At 41.4% G+C, this 16,618-nt stretch overlaps 1 protein-coding gene across 2 annotated transcripts in view; it reads right to left on the reverse strand.

The window, feature by feature from the left end:
- Positions 1–16,618, reverse strand: part of trrap (transformation/transcription domain-associated protein) — a 174,911-nt gene that overhangs the window by 101,335 nt on the left and 56,958 nt on the right. For both annotated transcript variants that reach the window (XM_068003488.1, XM_068003487.1), the window contains exons 30-34: positions 15,890–16,060; positions 10,484–10,552; positions 4,867–4,986; positions 3,721–3,840; positions 2,226–2,387 (exon numbers count right to left, since the gene is read on the reverse strand). In XM_068003488.1, coding sequence (XP_067859589.1) covers positions 2,226–2,387; positions 3,721–3,840; positions 4,867–4,986; positions 10,484–10,552; positions 15,890–16,060 — 642 coding nt within the window. The remainder of the gene's footprint in view (positions 1–2,225; positions 2,388–3,720; positions 3,841–4,866; positions 4,987–10,483; positions 10,553–15,889; positions 16,061–16,618) is intronic.

Raw genomic sequence — 16,618 nt, forward strand, 5'->3', positions numbered from 1 at the left:
CAAAAACAAAAAATGCTGGAGACGCCCAGCAGATCAGGCAGCATCTGATGAATGGTTATCGACCTGAAACGTTAACTCTGTTTCTCTCTCTACAGATGCTGCCTAGTCCTGCCGAGTGTTGCCAGCATTTTCTGTTTTTATTTCAGATTGCCATCATCTGCAGTATTTTGCTTTTGTTTTAGAGCACATTAAAAACATTCAACTTCAAAAAGGCAGGTTATGAGGGTTGTGCCGAGGAGACTAGACAGCATTCTCCCCACCATTAAAGAGGGGAGAAGGATGGAAGAACGGTGGGCCATGTTTAGAAATACTAGAGTACAGAACAGCTACATACCACTGGGGAGGAAGGGGAACAGAGGGAAAAGAGCAAAATGGGCAATGATGGAAGCAACGTGGGGTAATGGGGGAAAAAATTGTTCCTAAAGCAGAAAGCTACAGGTGCAGACCTATAACCGAACGGGTTCAGATAGAATGATCTCAGGAAAGCCGTACATTGGGAACAACAAAGATTTTTGCTGTCATTTGATCAGGAGTAATTACTTAGCCAAAATACTTGATCCTTTTCAAGAGAAGGTGCTAGTCTCTAGATAACTGAGAATCAGTCCGAGGGCAAGAGGTCTCTGCCCCAGAAAGTCAAAATGTCAAGTTTGGTTTTGGTTCCAGCTGAGACATCTTGTAAAGAAAGGATTTGCATTTTCACGACCTCGATGTCCCAAAGCGCTTTACAGTCAGTGAAATACTTTTGAAGTGTAGTCACTGTTGTAATGTAGGAAACGCTGCAGCCAATTTGCACACAGCGAGGTCCCACAAACATCAATGTGATAATTACCAGATAATTTGTTTTAGTGATGTTGGTTGAGGGATAAATATTGGCCAGGACACCAGGAGATCTCCCCTGCTCCTCTTCCAAATAGTGCCATGGGAATTTTTGCATCCACCTGAAAGGGCAGACGGGGCCTCGGCTTAACATCTGATCCAAAAGACGACACCTCCAACACTCCCTTAGTACTGGCACTGGAGTATCAGCCTGGATTTTGTCTTCAAGTCCCCAGAGTGGGACCTTCTGACTCATAGGCGAGAGCGCTACCCACTGAGCCACGGCTGACGCCGAGGCCAACCTCCCAGAAGGCAGCTTGGACGATTGACAGAGCGGGCTGCCAGCTAGGGACTTTGATCAACCAGTCTAGATACAGGTGGATGTGCAGGTGCTGCGTCCTGAGATGCAAAGCTACGACAGACAGGTATTTTGCCAACATTGTAGGGCTGGCGAGAGGCCGAAGGGGTGAGGCTGATACTGCCAACACTGTCGTCAGTAATTGAAAGCGGTGAAACCTGGGATGATATGCTTCAAATTGCCATCTGAAAATAGCTGCCTGAGGTGATTTTGCAGTCAGCCAATCTCCTGGGCATTGTGCCTGAATTATCTGCGGTAGTATAACCACCTTGAATGCTTCCTGATTCAGGAATCTGTTCAACGCCCTGATGTCTAAGATTAGTCGACAGCTCCCTGGAACAGGGGTAAAGCTTTCTTCTCATAATCGGGATGAACCCGATCAATCCCTGAGGGCAGCAGGAGCTTGTCTACTTCGGTCGTTGGCGCCTTCAAAATGATCTTCCAAATTATCTCACTGCAATCCCCTGCGGAATCGCAGGGGCTCAGCTTGGAGATGAAGGCGATACCCCCTGCTGGTGACCACCAAGGCCCATGGATCTGTAGCGATTTCCTCGGAGAATGTCGCCAGGCGTGGCAAGTGATTCTCTTAACAGGTTCTCCAGTGGCCTGGAAGCAAGGAAGTCATGGCTGAGCGGAAAGAGCTGATCGAGCGCCACGAGAGATACACAAGGGAGAAGAAATGTCCAAATTATGACCCTGAATCATAGCTCCAAACTTGGGCTTGTTGTAAATCTACTCACAATCTGTCCAACCATAGCTGCTTTCAACAATGATTAATGCACCAATTGTAGAGAAAATTAACCTGCCCAATTTATTCAAAACAATCCTTCATATAACTACCCTACATACATAAACTGCATTACAGTGGCTACTTTTTACACCCTATTGGCTGTTTTTATATAATCACATTAATTTTTTTGTTATACATACGTTGACTTTAAAAACCTTTTACACTAAAAATGCCAGAATAGCAACACAATTCAATTCTGCAAACTGTAAAGGAGAATTCAAGACTACAACAGCTATTGACTAACTGAGCAGATTTATTCACCTTGATGGCTTGGAACTGCAGATCTAACCGAATGGTGCTGGTACTGGGAGACCCAGGTCTGACTGTGGCTTGTGCGCCAGGGAACAGCAGGTTGACGAAGCGGCCTGGAGTGGCAGCCAGCACGTCACGGAGAGGTTTCGCATCTTTGTGTTTCAAAAAACTCTGGAAAGCAAGTAAACGCGAAAGAGAATGTTTAGTCTTAAAACGCAAGAATTTAGTAACCATTTTATTAAACCAGTCCAACTCTCTTCAAACATCATTGGAATGATTTTCATAATAATGACAAGAACAATCCAATGCCTTTTTCCATATTTTATTTAAGTACATTTGCAGTAACTAAATTGAGATTACAGTGCCAAGAACAAAGCATTTTTCATCCATATAGCCACAAGAATCAAACCAGCACAAGTTAGTACAAACCTAATGGAATTCAAAGCTCTCCGTACATCAATCAGACGTACCTAAATCTCAGAAAATCTATCCTACGCCAATACGATCTTTCCATTTTTGAAACTGCCTAGCCCTATCTTAGAATCATACAACACAGGAGGCCATTCAGCCCATCATGCCTGTGCCTACTCTTTGAAAGAATTAGCCCCTGCTCTTTCCCCATGGCCCTGCAAATGTTTCCTTTTCAAGTACTTATCCAATTCCCTTTTGAAAGTTACTAATGAATCTGCTTCCACCGCTCTTTCAGGCAGTGCATTCCAGGTCATAACAACTCGCTGTGTATAAAAAAATTCTCCTCATCTCCCCTCTGGTTCTTTTGCCAATTACCTTAAATCTGTGTCCTCTGGTTACCGACCCTCCTGCCAGTGGAATCGGTTTCTCCTTATTTACTCGATCAAAAACCTTCATAATTTTGAACGCCTCCATTAAATCTCCACTTAACCTTCTCTGCTCTAAGAACAATCCCAGCTTCTGTAGTGTCTCCACATACTGGTAGCATTCTAGTAAATCTCCTCTATCATCTCCTAGCTAATTTAGGCAAAAATACCAATTCTTTCAAATTAACAGCTTTGTGGAATGGATTCATTCACTGAGAACTGTATTTACTATGCCCAAAAACACTTTATTAGCTGTCAATCGGGAGACTCCCACCCTGTGTATCTGTTTGAACTGCATTGAACTTGACATGAAAGGTTGATAGCCTAACCCAATGTTAACATTCCTTTCTTTCCCTCAGTGTCTTTACACATACTGGTTTATACATGTGCAAAGACAATCACTGATATTTTACAAGAGCCATACTTTACTGAAGTTAGTTTCTCAGACAGTATATGTGCCATTTTGTTGCTGACATGCAGCAGAAGCTAGCCCATGGTGATTCTTCCTGGCTTGGTTTGCTTTGGTTTAATCTCAGGCTAGTTTGAAGCAAGGGCTCCTACTGAAATCAACAGCCTGCACTGTGACAAGCAACACACCACTGCAACAACCTACTTTACTAGAGCAGTGACTTGAAAAAGCAGGTCTCCACAGGGCTAACGAACATTACCATGAACATTCTGCTCCATTGAGGATCGTTCAAAGTGGCTTCCATCATAAAAAGTTCAACAGTTTGTGCCGGGTAACGTGTCAAAAACTTTATCAGGGGCTCACGGAATGGACTTCCAGCCTGAACGAGGGAGAAAGTGATTTAATAGAAAAATTTCATTTAAATTCTAACCAAAGTACAAATTCTGTCCTTTCAGCTATATGTAATACATTGATTAATTTGCAAAATATAAATACCAGGATTTGGTAAGTATCTTTTTTGTCCGCGCAGGGTCGGGTTCTAGACCCGAGGTCCGCGCAGGGTTGGGACTCTACAGGCTGCTAACACATTTTCATATCAAGAATAAATCTGTGCTTAACGGCTCATTTATCTTTGATTTGCCAACGTTTTTACTACTTAGTTTCTTCCCCTTCCTACATTTCACCTGATGCCTTCATGCACACCAGGGATCACTGGATAGTGAGAAGGAGCTAGACAGCAGAATAGTTCCTTCCCATTAAAACCGACCCTTAAGCTTCCTAATCATTGCCCTATTCTCTTCCAGAGTCACTGTCTCTGCAAAGTGCTCCAATAGTAGAAGTGACAATTGCAATTACACACGTTATCAACTGAAAAGTTTGAAGAATATATTAGGGTACGGTTCAATGTATTTAATTGAAAATTTTTAAGGATGTAAAATAATGAAATCTGGAAATATGAATTAAAGTTAATCAATAAAAGTCTATTATGCTATAGATTCACGTTCTAGAAATAAATACGGTGAACTGTTCCGAGGTTGTATTCCGGTAAACTGCAAGCAATTAACCAGTTTTAACCTGAATTATAACAATTGGATTATAACAAAAGTTGCTTATATTGCATAAAAACAAAGAAATCATTGGTTTTGCTTTTCAAAATTCTGTAAGAGCGGATTACAGAATTAAACAGATGTGGGACTCCGCATCAACTTAATAAAAAAAAACTGAGTTCTGATGTAAGGTCACAGACCCGAATCTGTTTCTCTCTCCACATAAGCTGCCTGACCTGCCAAGTGTTTTCCAACACTATTTATTTTAAATAACAAAAAACTATTTTGCCAATGGCAAGTTGATGTATTAAAGCTCTCATCTTGGGGAGGGTGGTGGGGGAGATATCGGATGTTATTACCTCAATAAGCATGGCCCGTTCAGTTTTCATCACCACCTCCAACAGGGGCTTCACCAGTGTCTGAGGTGCAGCCGGAATTAAGTGAAACAAATTAATGATGGCGGAGCAGATTTTCATTTCCTGTACAAGCAAATTAGAAACATTATGAAAGGGCCATCAAACCAAGTTACTGTACAGATGTAAAGCATCACTCCATTAACTACACACATAACTTAAGCCCGCTTCCCGCTTTTGGAACTATAAATTGATGCTCGCAGAAAATATCTTGAGCACAAGATGGGTGCTGATCTTTCAGCTGAAACAACTCCATAGCATTGCGGGAAATGTACTTCTCACTCGTATGAGATCTAATGTTATCCGACTGTAAATTGCTCAAAAAAAACTAAGCCTTTGCTCCTAAATAATCTTCGTTCTGCAAATCATAGTCTTACAAATTGCTACCTTTTTTTGCCAATCTAACTGAAATCCAGAGATGAGCGGCAGGAATAAAATGTGGCAAATGAAGCACTCATTGCAACGAATCCTTTCATAATTTAAATGTAATTGCCCATTAAAGAAAACTCCTGTCAGCATTTCACTGCTTTGAATATTCATATTATATAGTGCATCCAAATATCTGCGCAATCGTTTCAAAATTTCTTGCACAGAGAAATGTCTTTTTCAAAATGGAGATTGGTTACCCTGCCATATGTTGCCATTAAATTAATACCACATTACCCGTGTGCTCCTATAAACCAAGAATGGGTATGGGGGGAGGGGAGAGGAGAAAGAAAATTAAAATGTTACAATAAGGAACTTTAAAAGATCTTTCCCGACCCATGTCATGGCGGCAGACAGAAGTCCACTGGTAGAGTTTAATTCACTGTTGCTTTGAATAGTTACATGTAATTAGTTCTTAGCCTGGACCTCAGGTAGTGTACTACAGTATTGAACCATTCAATTTTCTTTATACACACTACGGTGTTGGGAGCCCAGTAGAATCATTTGTTTGTTTGTGTAACGGAGCAGATCACACAGCTTTAGATCACTGCCTGGTCCTCCCGGGAGATGCTGATTGGGAGACAAACAGCACACATAAGTGGGAGTATTTGGAGTACAAAATTCAGGGAAATAAATAAACTCCCACAGATAAATTCGCCAAAATCTCAAAACACCCGTTTCTAAAACAAAAAAAAAAATCCTCCGCATGCGCTTGACTTTTTACACTTGAGACTTAACCCCACAAGGGCACAGATAGACAACCACTAGAAGTTTCCACAGCACTGCAATTTCAAGCAAAATGCACATTGCCAACAAACGCACTACTACGACAGCTCAATACAAGACAGGGAAAACACCACAACACCACTGGATAACTTCCTGCTGCACTCACAGCCTTTACCAGAATTCTCACCTCTACCCCCTCCATGGCAGGCTAAACCAAAACAAGAATCATGACACAAAAGAAATTGCATAGGACAGGCATTAGGTGCTACTCGCAATAATGAGACCGAGTGAGTGAGTGAATGAATAAAACCCTGGAGATTAATCAAAGCATCATTTCACTATAGTTGGAGAATGTGCTCTTAATAATTGTTAAGTGTTCATACAAGAGTTGTTACATGTTAACCTGGACATATCGCGAATGGTGTCTTGTGTTAAATTGGATGTCTGGATTATTACAGTGGTTGATACATTTCAAGCTGTCTTGCATTGGTTCTTCCATCATAATGAAGGCATTGCAGGGATAAGGGGAAAGAGCAGGAGGGAGTGGGACTAATTGGATAGCCCTTTCAAAGAGCCGGCACAGGCACGACGGACCAAATGGCCTCCTTCTGTGCTACACGATTCTACGAAAACCATTATAGCTAAATCACACCACAAAAAAATTTGAATTTGGAAATTCAACATAGTCATCGAGAAAAAAACACCAAACCATTGTTAATACAGCACAATAAAACAATGTTAGCAAAATAAACACAATCTATTGCCACACACTAGGGCTGTTAAAGGAGAAGCTGCAAACTTCTTCAAAGGGTCATTGGTGCTGCCTTCCATTTTTTGCTGGTAATCGCACAAAATGATACATTTATTTCCTACTTCAGAATTTGGGTCAAGTCTGTCTGATATCACAAGGCATCAAGAAGACAAAGCCCATTAATTTTATGGGAATAACCAAGTGTTCTGAAGAATTTGTGTCACAGTACAAAGAAAGACTTGCATATATACAGTGCCTTTCACAATCTCGACCCAAAGCGCTTTACAACCATTTAAATACTTTTGAAGTGTAGTCACTGTTGTAATGTAGGAAATGCGGCAGCCAATTTGCACACAGCAAGGTCCCACAAACAGCAATCTGATATGTTGGTTGAGGGATAAATATTGGCCAGGACACCGAGGAGAACTCCCCTGCTCTACTTCGAATAGTGCCATTGGATCTTTTACATCCACCTGAGGGGCCAGACGGGGCCCCGGTTTAACATCTCATCCGAAAGATGGCACCTCCGACAGTGCAGCCTTCTCTCAGTACTGCACTGGAGTGTCAGCCTAGCTGAGACACACCTGCACAAGGAGTTTATCATCGACAGCTACAGGTGAGGTGCCTGAAGATTGGAGGGTAGCAAATGTTGTGCCTTTGTTTAAGAAGGGCGGCAGGGAAAAGCCTGGGAACTACAGACCGGTGAGCCTGACATCTGTAGTGGGTAAGTTGTTAGAGGGTATTCTGAGAGACAGGATCTACGGGCATTTGGAGAGGCAGGGACTGATTAGGAACAGTCAGCATGGTTTTGTGAGAGGAAAATCATGTCTCACAAATTTGATTGAGTTTTTTGAAGGGGTAACCAAGAAGATAGATGAGGGCTGTGCAGTAGACGTGGTCTACATGGACTTTAGCAAAGCCTTTGACAAGGTACCGCATGGTAGGTTGTTACATAAGGTTAAATCTCACGGGATCCAAGATGAGGTAGCCAATTGGATACAAAATTGGATTGACGACAGAAGACAGAGGGTGGTTGTAGAGGGTTGTTTTTCAAACTGGAGGCCTGTGACCAGCGGTGTGCCTCAGGGATTGGTGCTGGGTCCGCTGTTATTTGTTATTTATATTAATGATTTGGATGAGAATTTAGGAGGCATGGTTAGTAAGTTTGCAGATGACACCAAGATTGGTGGCATTGTGGACAGTGAAGAAGGTTATCTAGGATTGCAACAGGATCTTGATAAATTGGGCCAGTGGGCCGATGAATGGCAGATGGAGTTTAATTTAGATAAATGTGAGGTGATGCATTTTGGTAGATTGAATCGGGCCAGGACCTACTCCGTTAATGGTAGGGCATTGGGGAGAGTTATAGAACAAAGAGATCTAGGAGTACAGGTTCATAGCTTCTTGAAAGTGGAGTCACAGGTGGATAGGGTGGTGAAGAAGGCATTCAGCATGCTTGGTTTCATTGGTCAGAACATTGAATACAGGAGTTGGGATGTCTTGTTGAAGTTGTACAAGACATTAGTTAGGCCACACTTGGGATACTGTATACAGTTCTGGTCCCCCTATTATAGAAAGGATATTATTAAACACGAAAGAGTGCAGAAAAGATTTACTAGGATGCTACCGGGACTTGATGGTTTGACTTATAGGGAGAGGTTGGATAGACTGAGACTTTTTTCCCTGGAGAGGAGGAGGTTTAGGGGTGATCTTATAGAAGTCTATAAAATAATGAGGGGCATAGATAAGGTAGATAGTCAAAATCTTTTCCCAAAGGTAGGGGAGTCTATAACGAGGGGGCATAGATTTAAGGTGAGAGGGGAGAGATACAAAAGGGTCCAGAGGGGCAATTTTTTCACTCAAAGGGTGGTGAGTGTCTGGAACGAGCTGCCAGAGGCAGTAGTAGAGGCGGGTACAATTTTGTCTTTTAAAAAGTATTTGGACAATTACATGGGTAAGATGGGTATAGAGGGATATGGGCCAAGTGCAGGCAATTGGGACTAGCTTAGTGGTACAAACTGGGCGACATGGACATGTTGGGCCGAAGGGCCTGTTTCCACGTTGTAAACTTCTATGATTCTTTGCAACAAACATTTCTTTAGCTATTGAAGGGGAGCACTATAGTTTAATATAACAGACAGCCACCTTGAATGTCACCAAGGAGGTCTTCGACAAAAGGAATCAACACAACGACAAGTCTACATGTGAAAAGTTGACAACTGGGACACGAGTACTAAATTTCCCTACAGCGACTTTGCTTTGAATGGAACTGGCCCAGCAGTGCGGAAGAGAAAGAACCTGCATCTTTATAGCACCTTTCACATTCTCAGGATGTTCGAAAGCACTTCATTGCCAATGAATTATTTTTGAAATGGAGTCGCTGTTGCTCAACAGGTAAAGGCTGCAACTAATTTGCTTGCAGCAAGATCCCACACGCAGAAATTAGATGAATGACCAAGTTAATTAGTTTTGGCGGTGTTGGTTGACAGATGAATTTTGGACAGAACAGTGAGATAGCTCTAGGCTCCTCTCCACAAAAGTGCCAATGGATCTTTTACCCCACTTGAACAGGCGATGAGGCCACAGCAATATAAGACACAAAGAACTTGCATTTATACAGCGCCTTTCACAATCTCAGGACGTCCCAAAGTGCTTTACAGCCAATGAAGGACTTTTGAAGTGTAATCACTGTTGTAATGTAGGAATCGCAGCAGCCAATTTGCACACAGCAAGGTCCCACAAACAGCAATGCGATAATGACCAGATAATCTGTTTTAGTGATGTTGATTGAGGGATAAATATTGGCCAGTACACCGGGGAGAGCTCCCCTGCTCTTCTTCGAAATAGTGCCATGGGATCTTTTACGTCCACCTGAGGGGGCAGACAGGGCCTCAGTTTAATGTCTCATCCAAAAATCGGCACCTCCGACAGTGCAGCACTCCCTCAGTACTGCATTGGAACGTCAGCCTAGATTTTACACTTACGCCTCTGGAGTGAGACTTGAACCCATGACCTTCTGACTCAGAGGAGAGAGTGCAACCCACTGAACCACAGCTGAAAATGAGATGCAAGCCTAAGAAAAACCTGTCTGAAGACAACATTCAGTTCAAATAGCCGTAAATTTCCTCCCCTTCTGATGCACGTACTGCTCAGGAAGTTTGGGGGGTGGGGGGGGAAAAGAGTGTGGAAGGGGGAGAAAAGATCTAAAATGCAATCCTTTGCTGTCGCCAAAGGTTTCCCATGGGGTCTCAGTTTTTGAAATATTACCATTGTTGGGAGAAAACGATTATTCAGATTGGAAAATCTCTTAAATGATTCCTCATGAACTGATGAGTTGCAAATTTCTCAAGTTAATTGTTCACAAAAGTCAAAGGGCTTAAAATTAGTTAGAATGCTGGAATTTAATTAGACATCCTTGAAACAATTAAGCACAAAGTTTCAGCAAATTATAATCACTTGTCATACTTTTCTCAAGGTTATCTGTCATTAAAAGAGAAGTCACTCCACACACATCATTATAATAGACCCATAGGAGGAAATCCCTAATTAGTCACAATAGGTCACATTCAGTATTATTTCTTAAACTGCATCAGAAAGCCTTGCATTAACAAAATGTTATAGTAAATTTATCCCAATAAGGGACTGGTTTGCATGACTTACATTGCCATCACTCCTCTGGCCTCCTTTGTGAGTTAGAACCACCACCTCCATCCATTTACGCAAGTGTTGCTGAGATTGGAAAGAAAAATGTTATCCATTAAATTAGTTTTCACACCGTTTGAATTCATTACCTCATTTACTTTACAACAGTGAGGATGTGGAACAGAGATTAAAATGACATTTACGATTTCCAAATGCCTTACTCTCTACGATTAGTCACTGGATTGCAGAATCAAACGCTCAAGTTAAAAACCCTGAGATTCTTTCATTCGTAGGATTAGGTTTACGATCCCATGGCTAAAAATCAGATACAGCGATCTTTACACTGTCTAGATACGGGTGCGGTAGCATAGTGGTTGCGTTATTGGACTAGTAATCCAGAGGCCTGGACTAACAATCTAGAGAACGCGAGTTCAAATCCCACCATGGCAGTTTGTGAATTTGAATTCAGTTTAAAAAAAAATAAATCTGGAATAAAAAGCTGGTATCAGTAAAAAGTGACCATGAACCTGTCGGATTGTTGTAAAAACCCAGCTGGTTCACTAATGTCTTTTAGGGAAGGAAACCTGCCATCCTTACCCGGTCTGGTCCTATACGTGACTCCAGTCCCACACCAACGTGGTTGACTCTCAACTGCCCTCTGAAATGGCCTAGCAGGCCACTCAGTTGTATCAAACCGCTATAATATGTGAACCACATTCTCGTACAATTTTCTATATGAAATTAAAATCAGTAGTACTAAACAAAATACAACCTGAAAACATTGAAAAGTTGAAAGCCAAGTATATTCCACTGAATTGTACATGACCCAAAATATTTTGTGTGAAACATGTACATTTAACAGTGTCTCAGTCTCCCCTGGTTGGCGTGGGCTTTATGCTCTAAAGCTGGATACAGGAAGCCTGGAAGCAGACATTTTATGCAGAACTCACTGACAGGACATCGTGCATAGAAAAGATGTGAATTGCTGAGTAATTGAATGCCCTTTTGTTTTAAAATTTTATTTCCGTATCAAATTTTAAGTTAATAAAAGACTATAGTCAAATATCCTCCACAGTTGAACAAAACAATTTGCTGCGTTGATTTTATCATCGAGGCTTCCACAAAGCAGCCAGGGTCATCACAATTTAATTTCTATACACAAGATAATTATAAACCACAAAGTACAGTAGCAGAGGAGATTAAGATGAACAGAATGATACAACATGCCACAATGGGTTCAGAAAGTTTAATTAAATTGGCAAAATATATTAGATTGCATTCCTTTAATTCTTTCAAAGCAATTCATCTCCTACATACAAATTAAAACATCACTGTAGTTGGGGGAAGTAATGGACATTGACTCTCAAGGCTTAAAATTCACCATGCAAGGACCAACCACTGTGATCCACTCATCACCATTCACCTTGGAAGTGTGCTGACACCCTTGAACTAAACTTTTTGAATAGGTTTAATAGGGGTGCTCATCCTCTGCCTGGAATTGGTCCCAGTGTAGGCACAGCATGCCAAGTAACCTCAATGTTCTCTTCCCTCGCCACCATGGAATGAAAACGTACACTGGGTTTGCAAATTATATATGCGTACGTAAAGTCTTGAAAGTTCAATTTATTAAAAAAAGGAAAATCTAAAAGAAAAAGGTTTCACGGGTCATTTTGGTGAGCAATTTTAAGCTCAGACTCAGAAGATCATGTCAATCTTCCGACACTTTTTTACATGTCCGAACCAGGAATGGAACCGCAGAACAAGTATTAACTCATCAGCAGCTCTGTAATCCAACTAATTTCGGCCATGGTACTCAAGTGGTTAAATTGCCTTTCTTCACCTGAAGTCAAAGCGAAATGTTTCAGCTGTATGAAAGAAGTCAATTGTCAAAACACAAAAGGAGCTGTCTTTTTTTTGGTACTGGGAAGAATGACCTGGCTGGCATCTGCAAACACATTATACAAGCTTTCTACCTCATTAAATTGAAAGGAAGCTTATTCTATCAATTATGCATTATCCTCCATCACTACTTCATGCAATTATCCAATGCAAAAAATGGCAAAGCAAGTAAAGGAGAATATTCCCCAACATTGTCAGTACCACTTTGAAATAAGGTTTCAATGCAGCACTGTTTTCATCAAACACAATGTAGAAAGGGTTGTACAATATTGGGCCATCCTTAATAACTCCATGGTAACTGCACCTAGTCGTACCCTGTTTGAAATAAGTAATTATTAAAGCATCGTATAATTTAGCAATGCAAGCAAATGTACATGAACCTGCTGACTTGTGCTACTCAATAAATCTGGTAATTTGTGGGCTGGCGCCAGATGGTCATAAAAACCCAACCAGTTCGTTGACGTGATTCAGGGAAGGCAGCCTGTCAACCCTACCCGATCTGCCTTACGCATGACTCTAATCGCACTCTATAGGGTTGACTCTGAATTGGCCTAGCACGCCACTCAGGGCAACTTTGGAATAGGCAATAAATGCGGCCTTGCCAGCATTGCCCATTGTGAGAGAGAAAAAAAAACAGCCACATAATCTACTAAACTCTTCAGATTGCGTGTAACAATACATACTACAAATAATACAGATGCATTTCCATACAATTCTGGGACTATTTGAAGAAAGAGCCACTTAATGCAACATCAAAAACATTACCGCAATTTACTGCACCTTTAGGCCACTGTCACTTATTACTGTTACTATTGCTTTTTAAGTGTCTACACTCAGATAATTTGCCAATCACATTTCCAGAACTAATACAATAAAGGAAAGCATGTCATGTCAGAGGCCAGTCTCAATGTAACAGCAGGGAATTTTATGCTGTGAAAATTGGCTTTGTTATTTGATGAGTGGAAAAATCCTCCATGGAATACTGAGGAGTCTTAAATTCTGATCACAGCATTACAGGAACAAAAATTAATATTCTATAAATCATTGTAAACTCAACATCCTAATGTAAAACTTGCACAAACCACATTCATAATAAGACAAGCGAGTCTAATCAAATGTTCATTTTCTCAATGTCTAAACTCCCATCTTGAACATGGCTTTAAAGCATTGTGATGTCCCTTTACAATTGGGACAAGAGATACTTGTGACAACAAAACTCATATATAGTTAACCCCTATATTCTATCTCTCGCTCCCTCTCATATATATCTACATGATTTCCTTCCAGTTTACTCATGTACAAAGTTTACGACAGACTGTCCTCTGGTTTGTAAAACTTAGCACATCAGGTGCTGTGGTACACAGCCATACAGAGCAGAATGTCCTTTAAAATCAGGAAACATTCAATAGAAACCTCAAACTCACAGTTCCTCTGAAGGCCTGGTGGGTACAGGCTTGGACCAATGTGGTACTAAGTCACCCAGACCAGAAGGCCCCAGATTTGGTCCCCTATTTGTGCAGCATTTGCAAAATTTCAGCCAGGGCAACATGCTGAGGCTTTTAACAGCTCCCAGTCATAACACAGTTAGACTTACAATCTGTCCAGCTCTACCCTCAAACAGAAACCTTGTCAGGACATGAACTCAACTCACTGGGCTTACGATTAGTGCCCGGCAGAACATGCAGTACCTCAAATGATGATTGGATGGATGCCCATGAGGTTTTCTGCCAAAGCAGCAACTTTTAACAATTTCTGTGACCAGCACACACAGAGCCCCCCCTAAAACGGATTCAGAAACTCTCAACTGTATAGATCAAGGGGGCAGCATTGTCACAACCTTATGGAAACAGATGATTATAATCAATCCTGAAGAAAGGCATGGAGTTTGCTCAGAAAAATCATGGTGCGAAATCACGACGACTGAAAGCACATACCACCGCAGCAAAACTCCTCCAAAAGGGACAGTATAACGGCTTTGACAAATCCTCAAAGGTGTTGATCGAGAAGAAATGTCATCGGGTTTTTTTTTAAGCTCAGCCTGACTTGAGTAAATTGGGCAGAGAGATGCGGTTTAAATCAGAAAGTGATTCACACTCGACCTAATATGGCCCCGGTCCCAATTATAGCCATCCTGAATTCATCCCACAGCTTGGTGCTCGTTACAAATTCAAGTCAGGTCTCGATACCTTCTCAGGTTCAGTGGTGTCAGTCGCTTCTGCAATTGAATCCCACACCCCTTATGTGCCAGAGTCGACTCACAATGCCAATAGTGTAGCCCGAGGGTGTAACAATAGTATACCTCCTTGTGATCTAGCTGACATCCATGTGCCACTGCAATCTTTTCAATGGAGAACCAAAAAGACATCTCATAGGACGAGGCCAGACAGGAATCATTAAGCTGCTTTATTTCACAGTAAGTGAACATACAGGGCAATGATAATGATTGATCCACTTAATTCAATTCTAACTTGTATTGATGTAACAATACAAAATAATGAGCACGCTAAGCTTCCCCATGTTAGTGAGGCGCCTTGTTTGATCAGTAAACTAACTCCCAACTACCCCCCTGCATTCTCCTTCTGACCCTGGCATAAGCTTACCCTCATAGCTTTCTGTTTTAAAAACCTGACCATCAGCGAGTGCTTCTGCCTCTGTTTTTATCCCCATGTTGGCAGCCAGAAAGGAAGGGCTGGCAGACAACCCCTTGCTGAGTGCCTCAGACCAGAGACTTCCCTGTTTACTAATTACTGAGACAGGTTAATGAATTTCTTTTTATTACATTCTTTGGGGAAAGCAACTTCAATGTTTAGGTCATTAACATGTTAACCACCTTTAGACTCGGTGCTATTCCCCCCCCAAAACTTGCGAGAATACACTTTGTTTTAAAACTCCAATATTTTATAGTAACTAATTTCCCAAGTCCTTAGTGAAAAAATGGTCAAAAAAAATCCTTAAACAAGATAGTCCTGAATGGTAAAGATGGCTCTTGGATTTCTTACACCAATGTGTTGACAAGCCCTGTATCCTAAAGATGTGGCAGAGAGCTAATGTTACTGCTATTCTTAAACCAGGGGGCCTACCAGGTACAAACTGCTATCTCTATGATATGTCCTCTATAAACTATTGGGGTGATTCAAATGGACTGAACAGCACCAATGAAAATATTTCACTGCCGAAGCAGACTAGGCTCAGAAAAAGGGGAAATCAACACATGTGTTAAGACTGGCCAAGGGTCTGGAGGATGGTACTGAGCATGCAGCAAAGGCAGGTAAACATCTTCATTGATTTGTGATCGATTTACGGCACAGATTGGCGGGTTGGGTACTCGTATAAAGTCTTGAAAGTCACTGCTACCCCGGCAAGGGTTAACGCATTCAGCAAGGCAGGGAAGAAAATTGGCCCAAAAAAGGAACAAAATGTCAAACTCACTTTAGGAGTTTCATTATGAACAAGGTACATTCTACACTGGCTAAAATTTCAACAATGTGTCAGTGTTATGATTTATAAAGCTGCTCGCTGACTTACCATCATCTGGTCACAAAATTTATCATTAAAAGAGTTAGGAAAAAGTCTTGTCACAGAAGTCAAGCGATTCACGACGTTTAAAGTCAGGCTGCGATAGTCACCCAACATCATCAGGAGTGGCCGCATGTGTGTGTGGATTTGATCCACTTCAATTGTAGCTCCCTCCAAAAACTAAATAGGAAAACATAAAGGTAAAAAGAAACTTTAGTCAATTAAAACAGTAAGATTTAGCACAATTGCTAAATAAATCCCACACAGTTCAGAAAAAAAGATTGCTTTACATATAGTGGCACATTATCAACAAGACACACAAGGTCCTTGTGCATTTTTATTATATAATGAATATTCAAGTTTACCAATCTTCTTTAAAACCCACTATTGCTGGTTGGAGGCAGAAGTGTGCAAGCATCACAGCAACCAAACCGTACTAAAATAAAAATGGATTTACCATCTTTTTGTTGTGATTTGCTTTGTGGAAGAATATCAGGCTCATATTCTGAACAACATAGGTCAGAAACAAAGTTATACGGGGCTGCTAAGGGCCTCGTGTAAGAGGCATCAAGACCGTAACACAGCCAAAGGTTCAGGTGGCAACGGACTGCAGGAGGTTTGAGTGGTTCGTGCTCACCTCGGTTCCAGGATTCTGGTCAAAGCCTTGAACCACGCAGCCCAAATCCAAAACAAGGTATTACTGCCCAAACACCTTGTATGTAAATGTTCAAAAATGAT

The sequence above is a fragment of the Heptranchias perlo genome, chromosome 22, assembly GCF_035084215.1.
Source record: "Heptranchias perlo isolate sHepPer1 chromosome 22, sHepPer1.hap1, whole genome shotgun sequence".
Classification (NCBI taxonomy): domain Eukaryota; kingdom Metazoa; phylum Chordata; class Chondrichthyes; order Hexanchiformes; family Hexanchidae; genus Heptranchias; species Heptranchias perlo.